This window comes from Tachypleus tridentatus, chromosome 10 (genome assembly GCF_004210375.1).
Source record: "Tachypleus tridentatus isolate NWPU-2018 chromosome 10, ASM421037v1, whole genome shotgun sequence".
Taxonomy (NCBI): Eukaryota; Metazoa; Arthropoda; class Merostomata; order Xiphosura; family Limulidae; genus Tachypleus; species Tachypleus tridentatus.
In genome coordinates this window covers 15,359,518-15,379,750 of record NC_134834.1, presented here as the reverse complement: position 1 = coordinate 15,379,750, position 20,233 = coordinate 15,359,518, and the positions used below count along the sequence as shown (strand labels likewise).

The window sequence follows — 20,233 nt, the reverse complement described above, 5'->3', positions numbered from 1 at the left end:
CAGGGCTCTATGTCGACGACTTTCACATCTCGTGTCAGTCGTCGAACATGAGGTATACTGAGCGGCTGCTACAAACTGCCCTTAATCATTTATTGAAGTGGACCACAGCAAACGGTTTTAACTTCTCTCTCTCTAAAACCATTTGCATGCACTTTTGCCGCCAACGGGGTATTCACCCTGATTCTGCACTCCGTATCGGTGAAGCTGTGCTACCTTTGGTTCCTGAGACAAATTTCTTGGGCTTATCTTTGACCGTAAGCTGACCTTTATACCACACATCAAGCAGCTGCGAGTCAAATGTACAAGAGCACTGAACATCCTCCGTGTCCTCTCTTCCACCACTTGGGGAGCGAATCTATGTTCTATGCTAAAGATATATCGTGTTCTTATTCGATCAAAACTCGACTATGGATCACTGGTCTATGGTTCTGCCAGGACTTTGGCCTTGAAGATGATGGACCCTATTCATCATCAGAAACTTTGGCACCGGAGCTTTCTGCACTTCCCGATCCAAGAGCTTCTACAGTCTCATGAATGTCCTCTACACTTTAGCCATTTGCAACTGTCTTTACTGTATGGTTCAAAACTTGTATACTTAGCACAGCATCCCACCTGGGGTTGTGTCTTCCTCCCTCAATAGGTCATACTTTTTCAGAACAGACGATCTGCCATTGTTCCTTTTGGCCTTCGTATCCAGGCGCAGTTGGATGAATTGGGCCTGTCCTTGGATAACATTGCTATATCCACTGGTCAGCCCATCCCACCATGGCTTATTACAATTCCCAAATGTGACCTTTCTTTAAGTCATATGAGAAAAGCAGATACTCCCGATTGGAAATACTGTCTGTTATTTGCTGGAGACATCTTTCGAACCATCCTTCCATACCTATTTATACAGATTGTTCGAAATCAGGTGCACAGAATCCCCTCTACAGGTTTACTGCTGAACTGTATGTCATTTCTCTTGCCCTGGATCATATTGAAGCTAAGCAGTACTCAACTTCACTATTTATACTGACTCACTTAGTTCTCTACTGGCCCTGGAATCGCTTCACGTTAGTTCTCACTGATATTCGAAACCGACTGGCCCATTTAATATTAACATCTACTTCTATCCAGTTTTTCTGGATACCTGGCCATGTTGGTATTCACTGGAACTAGCTCGCCTATACCGCAGCTAAATCTGTCTGCTCTGGCATTATGACTGCTATGCCTGTTCCATACCTGGACTATGGCCCTGTATTCAGCAACGTGAAAACAAGCTTTTCCAAATAAAACTCTGTATTGGACTTTGGCCATCTTGCTTCCGTAAGGTTCGGAAAGAGGAAGTTGTTCTGACTAGACTACACATTGGTCACAGTTTTTTTAACTCATCGTTTCCTTTTATCTGGGACTGATGTACCAGTGTGTTGTCTGTGTGACACTCAGGTCACAATAAGTCACGTTTTACTCTATTGCCGTCCTTACGACTCTCAACGAAAGCACCATTTTAAACATTTTGTCTCGAGGTTTATCCGCAATGTTAGACAGTGTTATTGGTGATGGTGACACTGTCTACCTTACAAATGTTTTTAGTTATTTAAAGGCCATTAATCCTTTTAATGCTATTTAAGTTTTTGATTTGTAAATTAGAACCTTTTTAATGTGATTCCCTTTTAAGAATCAAAAGTACAATAAGTTCGAGTTGAAATTAGAAAATGGCCGTTATGTAAAATAACCTGAAACCTGGACTGGAAAGACCAACTTCAGATGACTAACGCTGTTGTTTGTACTTATCTGTGAGTCATCCTGGCGGGTTATAATAATTAAAATTTTGCTAAAGAAAGTCTTAAAACTTGTATTACTTTACTTTCTGAAAACAGCCGTTATGTAAAATAACCCGAAACCAGGACTTGAAAGACCAACTTCAGGTGACTAACGCTGTTGTTTGTACTTACCCGTTAGTCATCCTGGCGAGTTATGATCATTATGATACAGAAAGTCCTTTACAACTTGTATTACTGTAGTTTCTCTCATACTGCAGTAGACTAGATATAAAAATTGTATTTAATGTTATTTATGTTTTTCATTCAAAACTTAAACTTTGTTTTGTTTTGTTTTACCTTCATTTATTTTTATGCATTTTAATAAGTTTACTTTACTTTTACCTTTTTACCGGATGTTTGGCGTCTCGGTGGGCTCCGATATAGCCTGTTCTGGCTTTGCTATGCGAAACAATACACACATGTTTGGCACAGAGAGACTAATTGTATTTCAGAACGGCTCTTATGGGTATTAACACTGTTAGCCTAGTTGTTTTGCGCCATAAAATGCCAAACCAACCAAATTATCAGTGTACCATTTATGTTACGTATAGTATGTTAAAAATAACTTATTACTCCAATGAAACGAAAATGAAATTCCTTTCCTTTGTTTTCAGAGCGGTATTAATATAAAATTCAGTAACAATATAATTTTATTGAAAAGTTATAATATTTTTTATTTGGAAAGAAATACACAGATTTCTTCAGTTGTATCTTAAGATTAAATTACACGCAACAGAACTGTCTATTATACTTGAATAATAACGTATAAACAGCGAAAAACTAGAACTGATAAAGAATAACAAATTCAACCTAGTTGTGTTGTGGGTTTATTCAACCAAGTTGTGTTGTGGGCTTATTTAACCAAGTTGTGCTGTGGGTTTATTTAACCAAGTTGTGCTGTGGGTTTATTTAACCAAGTTGTGCTGTGGGTATATTTAACCAAGTTGTGCTGTGGGTATATTTAACCAAGTTGTGCTGTGGGTTTATTTAACCAAGTTGTGTTGTGGGTTTATTCAACCTAGTTGTGTTGTGGGTTTATTCAACCTAGTTGTGTTGTGGGCTTATTTAACCAAGTTGTGTTGTGGGTTTATTGAACCTAATTTTTCTGCTTTTAATAACTGATAAAAAAATGTAATTTTTTCTTTTACTTTTTTAAAGCCCCCTAGTGGCTCAGCGGTGTGTCTGCGGACTTACAACGCTAAAAACCGGGTTTCGGTACCCGTAATGGGCAGAACATAGATAGCCCATTGAGTAGTAGCTTTGTGCTTAATTCAAAACAACAACGTTTTTTTAAACAATATTTTACGTGACTAACATTAGTTTATACGTTACCACGTTTTGAATTTCGCGCAAAGCTACTCGAAGGCTATCTGCGCTAGCTGTCCCTAATTTAGTAGTGTAAGACCAGAGGGAGGGCAGCTAGTCATCACCACCCACCGCCAACTCTTGGGCTACTCTTTTACCAACGAATATTGGGATTGATTGTGACATTATAACGCCCCCACGGTTGAAAGGACGAGCATGTTTGGTGCGACCGGGATTCGAACCCGCGACCCTCGAATTACGAGTCAAACGCCTTAGCACGCTTGGCCATGCTGGGCCTTTGAGAATTATTATTATTTTTAAAATTTTTGTTGTTTAATTAGCATCTCTTTGGCAAATAACACGAAAATCATCTGAAAATTATTCGTAGCTTAATATTTATAATATAAATACAGTAATAACAAGCTGTTATTGAGACCTATATTCCTACGTAGGCGAGGATTAGACAAACTTTTGTCTGTGAACGGATGGGTTGACCAAACCATGACTGTTGGTCGGTGTGGAATGTTTGAGCTGATTAAAAGAAGGTAAGTACTGTAGTAACTTACATTTAACTGTTGTTAAATCTGAGCCGATTCTGATGATGCATTACATGTGCAATTGTAAGTTAGCTACGTTCACAGTTTGATTTATGAATTTTCTCGTGAAATAAAACCATTATAAAGTGTCATTATGGGTCATAGAATAACATATAAAATACGACAAACAAACACGGATTAAATATTATAAGATGTTTTTTATTTAAAAAATAACTGACGTTATATTGTGCTCGGTTCGACTGTACACTGCGAGAACTGACTTGCTACGAAAGGGTGAAAACAGTTCTCTACAGCTTGTGCTCTTCATGTTACAGAGTAGTCAATACAGGTTAAGCCAAGTTGAGAGCAGCACTTAGAAACACAGAAAACGGAAAAATAGATCATAATCGACAATAAGACAACTATTAGTAATAACAGTAAACTGTAGCATCTTAAAATAACTTTTAGTAATAACAGTAAACTGTAGCATCTTAAAATAACTTTTAGTAATAACAGTAAACTGTAGCATCTTAAAATAACTTTTAGTAATAACAGTAAACTGTAGCATCTTAAAATAACTTTTAGTAATAACAGTAAACTGTAGCATCTTAAAATAACTTTTAGTAATAACAGTAAACTGTAGCATCTTAAAATAACTTTTAGTAATAACAGTAAACTGTAGCATCTTAAAATAACTTTTAGTAATAACAGTAAACTGTAGCATCTTAAAATAACTTTAGTAATAGCAGTAAACTGTAGCATCTTAAAATAACTTTTAGTAATAACAGTAAACTGTAGCATCTTAAAATAACTTTTAGTAATAGCAGTAAACTATAGCATCTTAAAATAACTTTTAGTAATAACAGTAAACTGTAGCATCTTAAAATAACTTTTAGTAATAACAGTAAACTGTAGCATCTTAAAATAACTTTTAGTAATAACAGTAAGCATCTTAAAATAACTTTTAGTAATAACAGTAAACTGTAGCATCTTAAAATAACTTTTAGTAATAACAGTAAACTGTAGCATCTTAAAATAACTTTTAGTAATAACAGTAAACTGTAGCATCTTAAAATAACTTTTAGTAATAACAGTAAACTGTAGCATCTTAAAATAACTTTTAGTAATAACAGTAAACTGTAGCATCTTAAAATAACTCTTAGTAATAGCAGTAAACTGTAGCATCTTAAAATAACTCTTAGTAATAGCAGTAAACTGTAGCATTTTAAAATAACTTTTAGTAATAACAGTAAACTGTAGCATCTTAAAATAACTTTTAGTAATAACAGTAAACTGTAGCATCTTAAAATAACTTTTAGTAGTAACAGTAAAATGTAGCATCTTAAAATAACTTTTAGTAATAACAGTAAACTGTAGCATCTTAAAATAACTTTTAGTAATAAGAGTAAACTGTAGCATCTTAAAATAACTTTTAGTAATAACAGTAAACTGTAGCATCTTAAAATAACTTTTAGTAATAACAGTAAACTGTAGCATCTTAAAATAACTTTTAGTAATAACAGTAAACTGTAGCATCTTAAAATAACTTTAGTAATAACAGTAAACTGTAGCATCTTAAAATAACTTTTAGTAATAACAGTAAACTGTAGCATCTTAAAATAACTTTAGTAATAACAGTAAACTGTAGCATCTTAAAATAACTTTTAGTAATAACAGTAAACTGTAGCATCTTAAAATAACTTTTAGTAATAGCAGTAAACTGTAGCATCTTAAAATAACTTTTAGTAATAACAGTAAACTGTAGCATCTTAAAATAACTTTTAGTAATAACAGTAAACTGTAGCATCTTAAAATAACTTTTAGTAATAACAGTAAACTGTAGCATCTTAAAATAACTTTTAGTAATAACAGTAAACTGTAGCATCTTAAAATAACTTTAGTAATAACAGTAAACTGTAGCATCTTAAAATAACTTTTAGTAATAACAGTAAACTGTAGCATCTTGAAATAACTTTTAGTAATAGCAGTAAACTGTAGCATCTTAAAATAACTTTTAGTAATAACAGTAAACTGTAGCATCTTAAAATAACTTTTAGTAATAACAGTAAACTGTAGCATCTTAAAATAACTTTTAGTAATAACAGTAAACTGTAGCATCTTAAAATAACTTTTAGTAATAACAGTAAACTGTAGCATCTCAGTGTTATTTTATCTTCATCTGCTGTGGTACATTTGTTCAGTATTAAGGTTACTGGTGGAGAATGTCTTCTGCCACACAATAATTACATAACTAAATAAAAAAAATATTCAGAAAGTCATTGTGCAATCACTTGAGAGTTATACAAAGTCTACAAGGTGCAAGTTAGCCACTAGGTGCTTACTTTGAAACAACAGCTAATATATCAGTTGAGAGTTATACAAAGTCTACAAGGTGCAAGTTAGCCACTAGGTGCTTACTTTAAAACAACAGTTAATATATCACTTGAGAGTTACACAAAGTCTATAAGGTGCAAGTTAGCCACTAGGTGCTTACTTTGAAACAACAGCTAATATATCACTTGAGAGTTACACAAAGTCTAGAAGATGCAAGTTAACCACTAGGTGCTTACTTTGAAACAGCAGCTAATATATCAGTTGAGAGTTACACAAAGTCTATAAGGTGCAAGTTAGTCACTAGGTGCTTACTTTAAAACAACAGTTAATATATCACTTGAGAGTTATACAAAGTCTAGAAGATGCAAGTTAGCCACTAGGTGCTTACTTTGAAACAGCAGCTAATATATCAGTTGAGAGTTATACAAAGTCTACAAGGTGCAAGTTAGCCACTAGGTGCTTACTTTAAAACAACAGTTAATATATCACTTGAGAGTTACACAAAGTCTATAAGGTGCAAGTTAGCCACTAGGTGCTTACTTTGAAACAACAGCTAATATATCACTTGAGAGTTACACAAAGTCTACAAGGTGCAAGTTAGCCACTAGGTGCTTACTTTAAAACAACAGTTAATATATCACTTGAGAGTTACACAAAGTCTATAAGGTGCAAGTTAGCCACTAGGTGCTTACTTTGAAACAACAGCTAATATATCACTTGAGAGTTATACAAAGTCTAGAAGATGCAAGTTAACCACTAGGTGCTTATTTTGAAACAGCAGCTAATATATCAGTTGAGAGTTATACAAAGTCTAGAAGATGCAAGTTAGCCACTAGGTGCTTACTTTGAAACAGCAGCTAATATATCAGTTGAGAGTTATACAAAGTCTACAAGGTGCAAGTTAGCCACTAGGTGCTTACTTTAAAACAACAGTTAATATATCACTTGAGAGTTACACAAAGTCTATAAGGTGCAAGTTAGCCACTAGGTGCTTACTTTGAAACAACAGCTAATATATCACTTGAGAGTTACACAAAGTCTACAAGGTGCAAGTTAGCCACTAGGTGCTTACTTTAAAACAACAGTTAATATATCACTTGAGAGTTACACAAAGTCTATAAGGTGCAAGTTAGCCACTAGGTGCTTACTTTGAAACAACAGCTAATATATCACTTGAGAGTTATACAAAGTCTACAAGATGCAAGTTAACCACTAGGTGCTTACTTTGAAACAGCAGCTAATATATCAGTTGAGAGTTATACAAAGTCTAGAAGATGCAAGTTAGCCACTAGGTGCTTACTTTGAAACAGCAGCTAATATATCAGTTGAGAGTTATACAAAGTCTACAAGGTGCAAGTTAGCCACTAGGTGCTTACTTTAAAACAACAGTTAATATATCACTTGAGAGTTACACAAAGTCTATGAGGTGCAAGTTAGCCACTAGGTGCTTACTTTGAAACAACAGCTAATATATCACTTGAGAGTTACACAAAGTCTACAAGGTGCAAGTTAGCCACTAGGTGCTTACTTTAAAACAACAGTTAATATATCACTTGAGAGTTACACAAAGTCTATAAGGTGCAAGTTAGCCACTAGGTGCTTACTTTGAAACAACAGCTAATATATCACTTGAGAGTTACACAAAGTCTACAAGATGCAAGTTAGTCACTAGGTGCTTACTTTAAAACAACAGTTAATATATCACTTGAGAGTTACACAAAGTCTACAAGATGCAAGTTAGTCACTAGGTGCTTACTTTGAAACAACAGTTAATATATCACTTGGGAGTTATACAAAGTCTACAAGATGCAAGTTAGTCACTAGGTGCTTTCTTTGAAACAACAGTTAATATATCACTAGAGAGTTACACAAAGCCTATAAGGTGCAAGTTAGCCACTAGGTGCTTACTTTGAAACAACAGCTAATATATCACTTGAGAGTTATACAAAGTCTACAAGATTCAAGTTAGCCACTAGGTGCTTACTTTGAAACAACAGCTAATATATCACTTGAGAGTTATACAAAGTCTACAAGATTCAAGTTAGCCACTAGGTGCTTACTTTAAAACAACAGTTAATATATCACTTGAGAATTACACAAAGTCTACAAGATGCAAGTTAACCACTAGGTCCTTACTTTAAAACAACAGTTAATATATGAGTTATTCTCACTGTAACATTTACATTCATAGTTTTTTCCACTAAAACATCTTATCTCTATTACCATACAACAACTGATTAGTTTCTTGTGTTATACGGACATATTACAAATTCCCCATTTCTGACTTCTGGTTTATATTGATTTTAGGTGTCTATACACATTGGCACTACGACCGTTCTCCTTCATCACCACTTAGTAATCTTATAATCTTAAGTTTTCTTTCTGTTCTATTATGGACATCAACAAATGTAAATGTTATGATTTGTGACTGATTATAAAACAGTGGTTTGAAGAAACTGTCTTAAAACATTGACTGTAATTTTAAATGTGATTTATAGTGTTTATAACACAGGTTTTGTTCTCTTCATAGTTTTGAGAAATGGAGACTTGATATCAATGGCATTATTCCTAAAGACTTCCAGGTCAGAAAGGTGAGTGAAACCATCCCTAATGACTTCCAGGTCAGAAAGGTGAGTGAAACCATCCCTAATGACTTCCAGGTCAGAAAGGTGAGTGAAACCATCCCTAATGGTTTTGAGGCCAGAAAGGTGAGTGAAACCATCCCTAATGACTTCCAGGTCAGAAAGGTGAGTGAAACCATCCCTAATGACTTCCAGGTCAGAAAGGTGAGTGAAACCATCCCTAATGACTTCCAGGTCAGAAAGGTGAGTGAAACCATCCCTAATGGTTTTGAGGCCAGAAAGGTGAGTGAAACCATCCCTAATGCTTTTGAGGCCAGAAAGGTGAGTGAAATCATCCCTAATGGTTTTGAGGCCAGAAAGGTGAGTGAAATCATCCCTAATGGTTTTGAGGCCAGAAAGGTGAGTGAAATATTCTTAATGATTTTGAGGCCAGAAAGGTGAGTTAAACCATTTTTAATGAGTTCGAGGCCAGAAAGGTGAGAGGAAAATAATTTTTATTGAAATAATTAAACTAACTTTATAGCAGGAACAAGTACAGGAAAATTATAAAGAAACCCCCAGTGTTTAAGATAATTATATCTTAAGAAAACTTATGTTAGTTGTAACGAATTTACTATTATATATTTATTCTAACATTGAAGTTTGTGTAAGTTAACTTTATATTAAGAACGAACGTAACTTATAGTGTTAAATATGTACTGCAAGATTTTCACCTGTTCACTAAATTTGTAGAAGATTCTTGAGCATAGGAATCAACAATGAACTGTGTGTGTGTACATAAAATACTAGAGATAACCAGTATTACTGCCTGCTGAACTCTTGATGACCTGGCCTTAAAGTTAATAATAGGTAACCATGCAGTGCGGAGAAACAGTATAATGTTGTTGGTTTGCTATACTATATACCTCGGAAACTACAAGTGTGACAAACGGTTATTAATCTGAAAACTACGAACGTTTATATATTTTGAACATTACAAACTGTTCAACTTGAGATAATTAACTACAGATTTTAGTATTTCCATGGAGACATTAGATATCTTTCTTGGTGAAAAATCAGCTTGAAACTGGGTGAGGCCAGACTAGAATAGAGATAGTTAGCTCACCCATTAAACAAACCATACCTATATCACCTCAATTCATCAACATGAAGCCTTGATAAAATATTTAGTGCTAGACCAGATAGAACTCAGTAATTTTATTGTAAGTTTTTAAAAGGTTTTTATACAAATCATTATTTGTAATAACCATTATTATAAATTTATTATTATTTGTATATTAAAATACACTTGCGTTCAGAAAGAAACTGTGTGTATGAATGTTGTTAAATATTATATATTTGATGCGTGTTAACGTTCGATTAATTTCTAAATTAAACATTTGTGGCGATTTGAAATCGTAATGCACAGCATATTAAATCGGTGACTCGTCTGAGATAAATTATAGTAGGTAACATAGTGAACTGAATTTCATTACAGGCGCATTGTGAAATTACAAGTGTTACTCACTAAAGTTTGGGCACGGTACAGTATATTAAAAAAGAACTAATAGAACATGCTTTCTTTCTGTCATTCATATGGTTTGTTTGTTTTGAAATTTCGCGCAAATCTACACGAGGGTTATCTGAGCTAGCCGTCCCTAATTTGGCAGTATAAGACTAGAGGGAAGGCAACTAGTCATCACCACCCACTGCCAACTCTTGGGCTACTCTTTTACCAACGAATGGTGGTATTGACCGTAACATTATAACCCCCACGGCTGAAAGGGCGAGCATGTTTGGTGCGACGGGGATTTGAACCCGCGACCCTCAGATTACGAGTTGAACGCCTCAACCACCTGACCATTTCAGGCCCCGTCATTCATAATCAGTCATGTAAGTAAAGTCACTACCCATTGAGTGACAATTTAATGAAGTCACTAACTTTATACTGTTAGAAGATAAGGGAAAAAAAATGCTATTTTGTAAGAAAACTGTTTTTGTGCATTGAGAGGGTTGATTTCTTACTTTGAACAGTCAAGGAAGCACCGACTTCTCTGGACGAGAGAGTGGGTGTTTTCAAGTTTCTAAGTTCTGTAGCATTCAAAACTTTTATAAATAAAACTCGTTTTGTAGTGTGTGACTTAGATGAAGTTTTGTTTCCCACGATAAGTAATTTGAACACAAATGACCACTTTAACATGAGGCTTCATTCACAATTACCCCTTATAATTAAACTAATATTACAGTAGTTATTAGCATGTAGTACATTCTACAACACGTGTTTGTATCATGGTTATTCAAGTGTTTAGTTTACAAGAAATAAGAAAAAACACATTAAACTTGTTTAACACAAGTGTATGAACTGGATATTTGTTTTATCTGTGTTTTACGTACGTCAGAATCAAACATGGAATCTGTTATTGGAAAAAGGACAACACTGATCCACTCGCTCTGTGAACATTAGAACTTGACAACACTCACTCTGTGAACATTAGAACTTGACAACACTCACTCTGTGAACAACAGAACTTGACAACACTCACTCTGTGAACATTAGAACTTGACAACACTCACTCTGTGAACAACAGAACTTGACAACACTCGCTCTGTGAACATTAGAACTTGACAACACTCACTCTGTGAACATTAGAACTTGACAACACTCTCTCTGTGAACAATAGAACTTGACAACACTCACTCTGTGAACATTAGAACTTGACAACACTCGCTCCGTGAACAACAGAACTTGGCAACACTCGCTCTGTAAACATTAGAACTTGACAACACTCGCTCTGTGAACATTAGAACTTGACAACACTCACTCTGTGAACAACAGAACTTGGCAACACTCGCTCTGTAAACATTAGAACTTGACAACACTCGCTCTGTGAACATTAGAACTTCACAACACTAACTCTGTGAACATTAGAACTTGACAACACTCTCTCTGTGAACAATAGAACTTGACAACACTCGCTCTGTGAACATTAGAACTTGACAATACTCGCTCTGCGAATATTAAAACTTGACAACACTCGCTCTGTGAACATTAGAACATGACAACACTCACTCTGTGAACATTAGAACTTGACAACACTCGCTCTGTGGATAACAGAATTTGACAACACTCGCTCTGTGAACATTAGAACTTGACAACACTCGCTCTGTGAACATTAGAACTTGACAACACTCGCTCTGTGAACATTAGAACTTGACAACATTCGCTCTGTGAACATTAGAACTTGACAACACTCCCTCTGTGAACATTAGAACTTGACAACACTCGCTCTGTGAACATTAGAACTTGACAACACTCGCTCTGTGAATATTAAAACTTGACAAGACTCGCTCTGTGAACATTAGAACATGACAACACTCACTCTGTGAACATTAGAACTTGACAACACTCGCTCTGTGGATAACAGATTTGACAACACTCGCTCTGTGAACATTAGAACTTGACAACATTCGCTCCGTGAACATTAGAGCTTGACAACACTCGCTCTGTGTACATTAGAACTTGACAACACTCGCTCTGTGTACATTAGAACTTGACAACACTCGCTCTGTGAACATTAGAACTTGACAACACTCGCTCTGTGAACAACAGAACTTGACAACACTCGCTCTGTGTACATTATAACTTGACAACACTCGCTCTGTGAACAACAGAACTTGACAACACTCGCTCCGTGAACATTAGAACTTGACAACACTCGCTCTGTGTACATTAGAACTTGATAACACTCGCTCTGTGAACATTAGAACTTGACAACACTCGCTCTGTGAACAACAGAACTTGACAACACTCGCTCTGTGAACATTAGAACTTGACAACACTCGATCTGTGAACATTAGAACTTGACAACACTCGCTCTGTGAACATTAGAACTTGACAACACTCGCTCCGTGAACATTACAGCTTGGCAACACTCGCTCTGTGAACATTAGAACTTGACAACACTCGCTCTGTGAACATTAAAACTTGACAACACTCGCTCTGTGAACATTAGAACTTGACAACACTCGCTCTGTGAACATTAGAACTTGACAACTTTCGCTCTGTGAACTTCACAGAGATCTAGAAAAAACGAAAACTTATTTAAAATAAACAGGAAGAATAGTATACATCTTCAGCTTATGTCACTCTGATAACCTTTAACCTTTAAACAAAAAACCGGACACAAGTCGACGAAATGATAAGCTTTACATCTCATTTATGTTGGTAGAGGATATGTCACTATAACACAGATATGTCACTATTAACACAGATATGTCACTATAACACAGATATGTCACTATAACACAGATATGTCACTATAACACAGATATGTCACTATTAACACAGATATGTCACTATAACACAGATATGTCACTATTAACACAGATATGTCACTATAACACAGATATGTCACTATAACACAGATATGTCACTATAACAGATATGTCACTATTAACACAGATATGTCACTATTAACACAGATATGTCACTATAACAGATATGTCACTATAACACAGATATGTCACTATTAACACAGATATGTCACTATAACACAGATATGTCACTATAACACAGATATGTCACTATAACACAGATATGTCACTATTAACACAGATATGTCACTATAACACAGATATGTCACTATAACACAGATATGTCACTATAACAGATATGTCACTATTAACACAGATATGTCACTATTAACACAGATATGTCACTATAACACAGATATGTCACTATAACACAGATATGTCACTATTAACACAGATATGTCACTATAACACAGATATGTCACTATAACACAGATATGTCACTATTAACACAGATATGTCACTATAACACAGATATGTCACTATTAACACAGATATGTCACTATAACACAGATATGTCACTATTAACACAGATATGTCACTATTAACACAGCTTACTGTAGATTACTTACCAAGTACCATTGTCACTATAACACAGCTTACTGTAGATTACTTACCAAGTACCATTGTCACTATAACACAGCTTACTGTAGATTACTTACTAGATACCATTGTCATTATTAACACAGCTTACTGTAGATTACTTACCAAGTACCATTGTCACTATAACACAGCTTACTGTAGATTACTTACTAGATACCATTGTCATTATTAACACAGCTTACTGTAGATTACTTACCAAGTACCATTGTCACTATAACACAGCTTACTGTAGATTACTTACTAGATACCATTGTCACTATAACACAGCTTACTGTAGATTACTTACTAGATACCACTGTCACTATAACACAGCTTACTGTAGATTACTTACTAGATACCACTGTCACTATTAACACAGCTTACTGTAGATTACTTACCAAGTACCATTGTCACTATAACACAGCTTACTGTAGATTACTTACTAGATACCATTGTCACTATTAACACAGCTTACTGTAGATTACTTACTAGATACCATTGTCATTATTAACACAGCTTACTGTGGATTACTTACCAGGTACCATTGTCACTATAACACAGCTTACTGTAGATTACTTACTAGATACCATTGTCACTATAACACAGCTTACTGTAGATTACTTACTAGATACCATTGTCACTATAACACAGCTTACTGTAGATTACTTACTAGATACCACTGTCACTATTAACACAGCTTACTGTAGATTACTTACCAGGTACCATTGTCACTATAACACAGCTTACTGTAGATTACTTACTAGATACCATTGTCACTATTAACACAGCTTACTGTAGATTTACTTACTAGATACCATTGTCACTATTAACACAGCTTACTGTAGATTACTTACTAGATACCATTGTCACTATTAACACAGCTTACTGTAGATTACTTACTAGATACCATTGTCACTATTAACACAGCTTACTGTAGATTACTTACTAGATACCATTGTCACTATTAACACAGCTTACTGTAGATTACTTACTAGATACCATTGTCACTATAACACAGCTTACTGTAGATTACTTACTAGATACCATTGTCACTATTAACACAGCTTACTGTAGATTACTTACCAAGTACCATTGTCACTATAACACAGCTTACTGTAGATTACTTACTAGATACCATTGTCACTATTAACACAGCTTACTGTAGATTACTTACCAAGTACCATTGTCACTATTAACACAGCTTACTGTAGATTACTTACCAAGTACCATTGTCACTATTAACACAGCTTACTGTAGATTACTTACCAAGTACCATTGTCACTATAACACAGCTTACTGTAGATTACTTACTAGATACCATTGTCATTATTAACACAGCTTACTGTAGATTACTTACCAAGTACCATTGTCACTATAACACAGCTTACTGTAGATTACTTACTAGATACCATTGTCACTATAACACAGCTTACTGTAGATTACTTACTAGATACCACTGTCACTATAACACAGCTTACTGTAGATTACTTACTAGATACCATTGTCACTATTAACACAGCTTACTGTAGATTACTTACCAAGTACCATTGTCACTATAACACAGCTTACTGTAGATTACTTACTAGATACCATTGTCACTATTAACAGCTTACTGTAGATTACTTACCAAGTACCATTGTCACTATAACACAGCTTACTGTAGATTACTTACTAGATACCATTGTCACTATTAACACAGCTTACTGTAGATTACTTACTAGATACCATTGTCACTATTAACACAGCTTACTGTAGATTACTTACTAGATACCATTGTCACTATTAACACAGCTTACTGTAGATTACTTACCAAGTACCATTGTCACTATTAACACAGCTTACTGTAGATTACTTACCAAGTACCATTGTCACTATTAACACAGCTTACTGTAGATTACTTACCAAGTACCATTGTCACTATAACACAGCTTACTGTAGATTACTTACTAGATACCATTGTCACTATTAACACAGCTTACTGTAGATTACTTACCAAGTACCATTGTCATTATTAACACAGCTTACTGTAGATTACTTACCAAGTACCATTGTCACTATAACACAGCTTACTGTAGATTACTTACTAGATACCATTGTCACTATTAACACAGCTTACTGTAGATTACTTACTAGATACCATTGTCACTATTAACACAGCTTACTGTAGATTACTTACTAGATACCATTGTCACTATTAACACAGCTTACTGTAGATTACTTACCAAGTACCATTGTCACTATTAACACAGCTTACTGTAGATTACTTACCAAGTACCATTGTCACTATTAACACAGCTTACTGTAGATTACTTACCAAGTACCATTGTCACTATTAACACAGCTTACTGTAGATTACTTACCAAGTACCATTGTCACTATTAACACAGCTTACTGTAGATTACTTACCAAGTACCATTGTCACTATTAACACAGCTTACTGTACATTACTTACTAGATACCATTGTCACTATTAACACAGTTGACTATACATTACTTACTAGATACCATTGTCATGATTAACACAGTTGACTATACATTACTTACTAGATACCATTGTCATTATTAACACAGCTCACTATACATTACTTACTAGATACCATTGTCATTATTAACACAGCTTACTCTACATTACTTACTAGGTACCATTGTCATTATTAATACAGCTCACTATACATTACTTACTAGATACCATTGTCATTATTAACACGGCTTACTCTACATTACTTACTAGGTACCATTGTCATTATTAACACAGTTGGCTATACATTACTTACTAGATACCATTGTCATTATTAATACAGCTTACTATACATAACTTACTAGATACCATTGTCATTATTAACACAGCTTACTGTACATTACTTACTAGATACCATTGTCACTATTAACACAGTTGACTATACATTACTTACTAGATACCATTGTCATGATTAACACAGTTGACTATACATTACTTACTAGATACCATTGTCATTATTCACACAGCTCACTATACATTACTTACTAGATACCATTGTCATTATTAACACGGCTTACTCTACATTACTTACTAGGTACCATTGTCATTATTAATACAGCTTACTATACATTACTTACTAGATACCATTGTCATGATTAACACAGCTTACTGTAGATTACTTACCAGGTACCATTGTCATTATTAACACAGCTTACTATAGATTACTTACTAGATACCATTGTCACTATTAACACAGCTTACTGTAGATTACTTACCAAGTACCATTGTCACTATTAACACAGCTTACTGTAGATTACTTACTAGATACCATTGTCATTATTAACACAGCTTACTGTACATTACTTATTAGATACCATTGTCACTATTAACACAGCTTACTGTAGATTACTTACTAGGTACCATTGTCATTATTAACACAACTCACTATACATTACTTACTAGGTACCATTGTCATTATTAATACAGATTACTATACATTACTTACTAGGTACCATTGTCATTATTAACACAGCTCACTATACATTACTTACTAGGTACCATTGTCATTATTAATACAGATTACTATACATTACTTACTAGGTACCATTGTCATTATTAATACAGATTACTATAAATTACTTACTAGGTACCATTGTCATTATTAACACAGCTCACTATACATTACTTACTAGATACCATTGTCACTATTAACACAGTTGACTATACATTACTTACTAGATACCATTGTCACTATTAACACAGTTGACTATACTTTACTTACTAGATACCATTGTCATGATTAACACAGTTGACTATACATTACTTACTAGATACCATTGTCACTATTAACACAGCTTACTGTAGATTACTTACTAGGTACCATTGTCATTATTAACACAACTCACTATACATTACTTACTAGGTACCATTGTCATTATTAATACAGATTACTATACATTACTTACTAGGTACCATTGTCATTATTAATACAGATTACTATAGATTACTTACAAGGTACCATTGTCATTATTAACACAGCTCACTATACATTACTTACTAGGTACCATTGTCATTATTAACACAGATTACTATACATTACTTACTAGATACCATTGTCATTATTAACACAGCTTACTATAGATTACTTACTAGATACCATTGTCATTATTAACACAGCTTACTATACATTACTTACTAGATACCATTGTCATGATTAACACAGCTTACTGTAGATTACTTACCAAGTACCATTGTCACTATTAACACAGCTTACTGTAGATTACTTACTAGATACCATTGTCATTATTAACACAGCTTACTGTACATTACTTACTAGATACCATTGTCATTATTAACACAGCTTACTATACACAACTTACTAGATACCATTGTCATTATTAACACAGCTTACTGTACATTACTTACTAGATACCATTGTCACTATTAACGCAGTTGACTATACATTACTTACTAGATACCATTGTCACTATTAACACAGTTGACTATACATTACTTACTAGATACCATTGTCACTATTAACACAGTTGACTATACATTACTTACTAGATACCGTTGTCATTATTAATACAGATTACTATACATTACTTACTAGATACCATTGTCATTATTAACACAGCTCACTATACATTACTTACTAGATACCATTGTCACTATTAACACAGTTGACTATACATTACTTACTAGATACCATTGTCACTATTAACACAGTTGACTATACATTACTTACTAGATACCATTGTCACTATTAACACAGTTGACTATACTTTACTTACTAGATACCATTGTCATGATTAACACAGTTGACTATACATTACTTACTAGATACCATTGTCACTATTAACACAGCTTACTGTAGATTACTTACTAGGTACCATTGTCATTATTAACACAACTCACTATACATTACTTACTAGGTACCATTGTCATTATTAATACAGATTACTATACATTACTTACTAGGTACCATTGTCATTATTAATACAGATTACTATAGATTACTTACAAGGTACCATTGTCATTATTAACACAGCTCACTATACATTACTTACTAGGTACCATTGTCATTATTAACACAGATTACTATACATTACTTACTAGGTACCATTGTCATTATTAACACGGCTTACTCTACATTACTTACTAGATACCATTGTCATTATTAACACAGCTTACTATAGATTACTTACTAGATACCATTGTCATTATTAACACAGCTTACTATACATTACTTACTAGATACCATTGTCATGATTAACACAGCTTACTGTAGATTACTTACCAAGTACCATTGTCACTATTAACACAGCTTACTGTAGATTACTTACTAGATACCATTGCCATTATTAACACAGCTTACTGTACATTACTTACTAGATACCATTGTCATTATTAACACAGCTTACTATACATTACTTACTAGATACCATTGTCATTATTAACACAGCTTACTGTACATTACTTACTAGATACCATTGTCACTATTAACACAGTTGACTATACATTACTTACTAGATACCATTGTCACTATTAACACAGTTGACTATACATTACTTACTAGATACCATTGTCACTATTAACACAGCTTACTGTACATTACTTACTAGATACCATTGTCACTATTAACACAGTTGACTATACATTACTTACTAGATACCATTGTCACTATTAACACAGTTGACTATACATTACTTACTAGATACCATTGTCACTATTAACACAGTTGACTATACATTACTTACTAGATACCATTGTCATTATTAATACAGATTACTATACATTACTTACTAGATACCATTGTCATTATTAACACAGCTCACTATACATTACTTACTAGGTACCATTGTCATTATTAATACAGATTACTATAGATTACTTACAAGGTACCATTGTCATTATTAACACGGCTTACTATACATTACTTACTAGATACCATTGTCACTATTAACACATCTTACTATACATTACTTACTAGGTACCATTGTCATTATTAACACAGTTGACTATACATTACTTACTAGATACCATTGTCATTATTAATACAGATTACTATACATTTCTTACTAGATACCATTGTCATTATTAACACAGCTCACTATACATTACTTACTAGGTACCATTGTCATTATTAACACAGCTCACTATACATTACTTACTAGGGTTCAGAAGTTTTAAGGTTTGTTGTTGTTATTTGTATGTACTTTTCTAAAATAGTGGGCCTGACATGGCCTAGCGCGTTAAGGCGTGCGCTTCGTAATCTGAGGGTCGCAGGTTCGCGCGAAACATGCTCGCCCTCCCAACCGTGGGGGCGTTATAAGTGACGGTCAATCCCACTTTTCGTTGGTAAAAGAGTAGCTCAAGAGTTGGCGGTGGGTGGTATGACTAGCTGCCTTCCCTCTATTCTTACACTGCTAAATTATGGACGGCTAGCACAGATAGCCCTCGAGTAGCTTTCTGCGAAATTCCAAAACAAAGAAATTCTAAAATAGTATCCAACTTAATTTTTGAAATAAGTATGTATCTTTGAACGAGTGATGGAGACAATACAACAGGTGTTTACTATATTTACATTACTGTACACATGTATCATGTAGCCAATGTTCTCTTGGGTGTTTACAAGTGATGTTTGTTTTAACAGGTTGACGATCCCAACGTCTTACCCTATTATCCATACAGGGACGATTCTACCGCTATATTCACAGCCATACGTAACTACGTTACCAAAGTTGTCAAGTTTTACTACGGTATGTTATAACAAGTGTG

The 20,233-nt window shown here is 34.2% G+C and overlaps 1 protein-coding gene across 10 annotated transcripts in view; it reads left to right on the top strand.

Annotated features, from left to right (window-relative positions):
- LOC143228773 (allene oxide synthase-lipoxygenase protein-like) overlaps positions 1 to 20,233 on the top strand; it is a 141,841-nt gene that overhangs the window by 44,021 nt on the left and 77,587 nt on the right. For 5 of the 10 annotated variants that reach the window (XM_076460122.1, XM_076460117.1, XM_076460121.1 and 2 more), the window contains 3 exons: positions 3,563 to 3,655; positions 8,511 to 8,571; positions 20,109 to 20,214. The exons of the other annotated variants lie outside the window; for them this stretch is intronic. In XM_076460122.1, the coding sequence (XP_076316237.1) occupies positions 3,563 to 3,655; positions 8,511 to 8,571; positions 20,109 to 20,214 (260 nt within the window). The remainder of the gene's footprint in view (positions 1 to 3,562; positions 3,656 to 8,510; positions 8,572 to 20,108; positions 20,215 to 20,233) is intronic. 10 annotated transcript variants of the gene reach the window in all.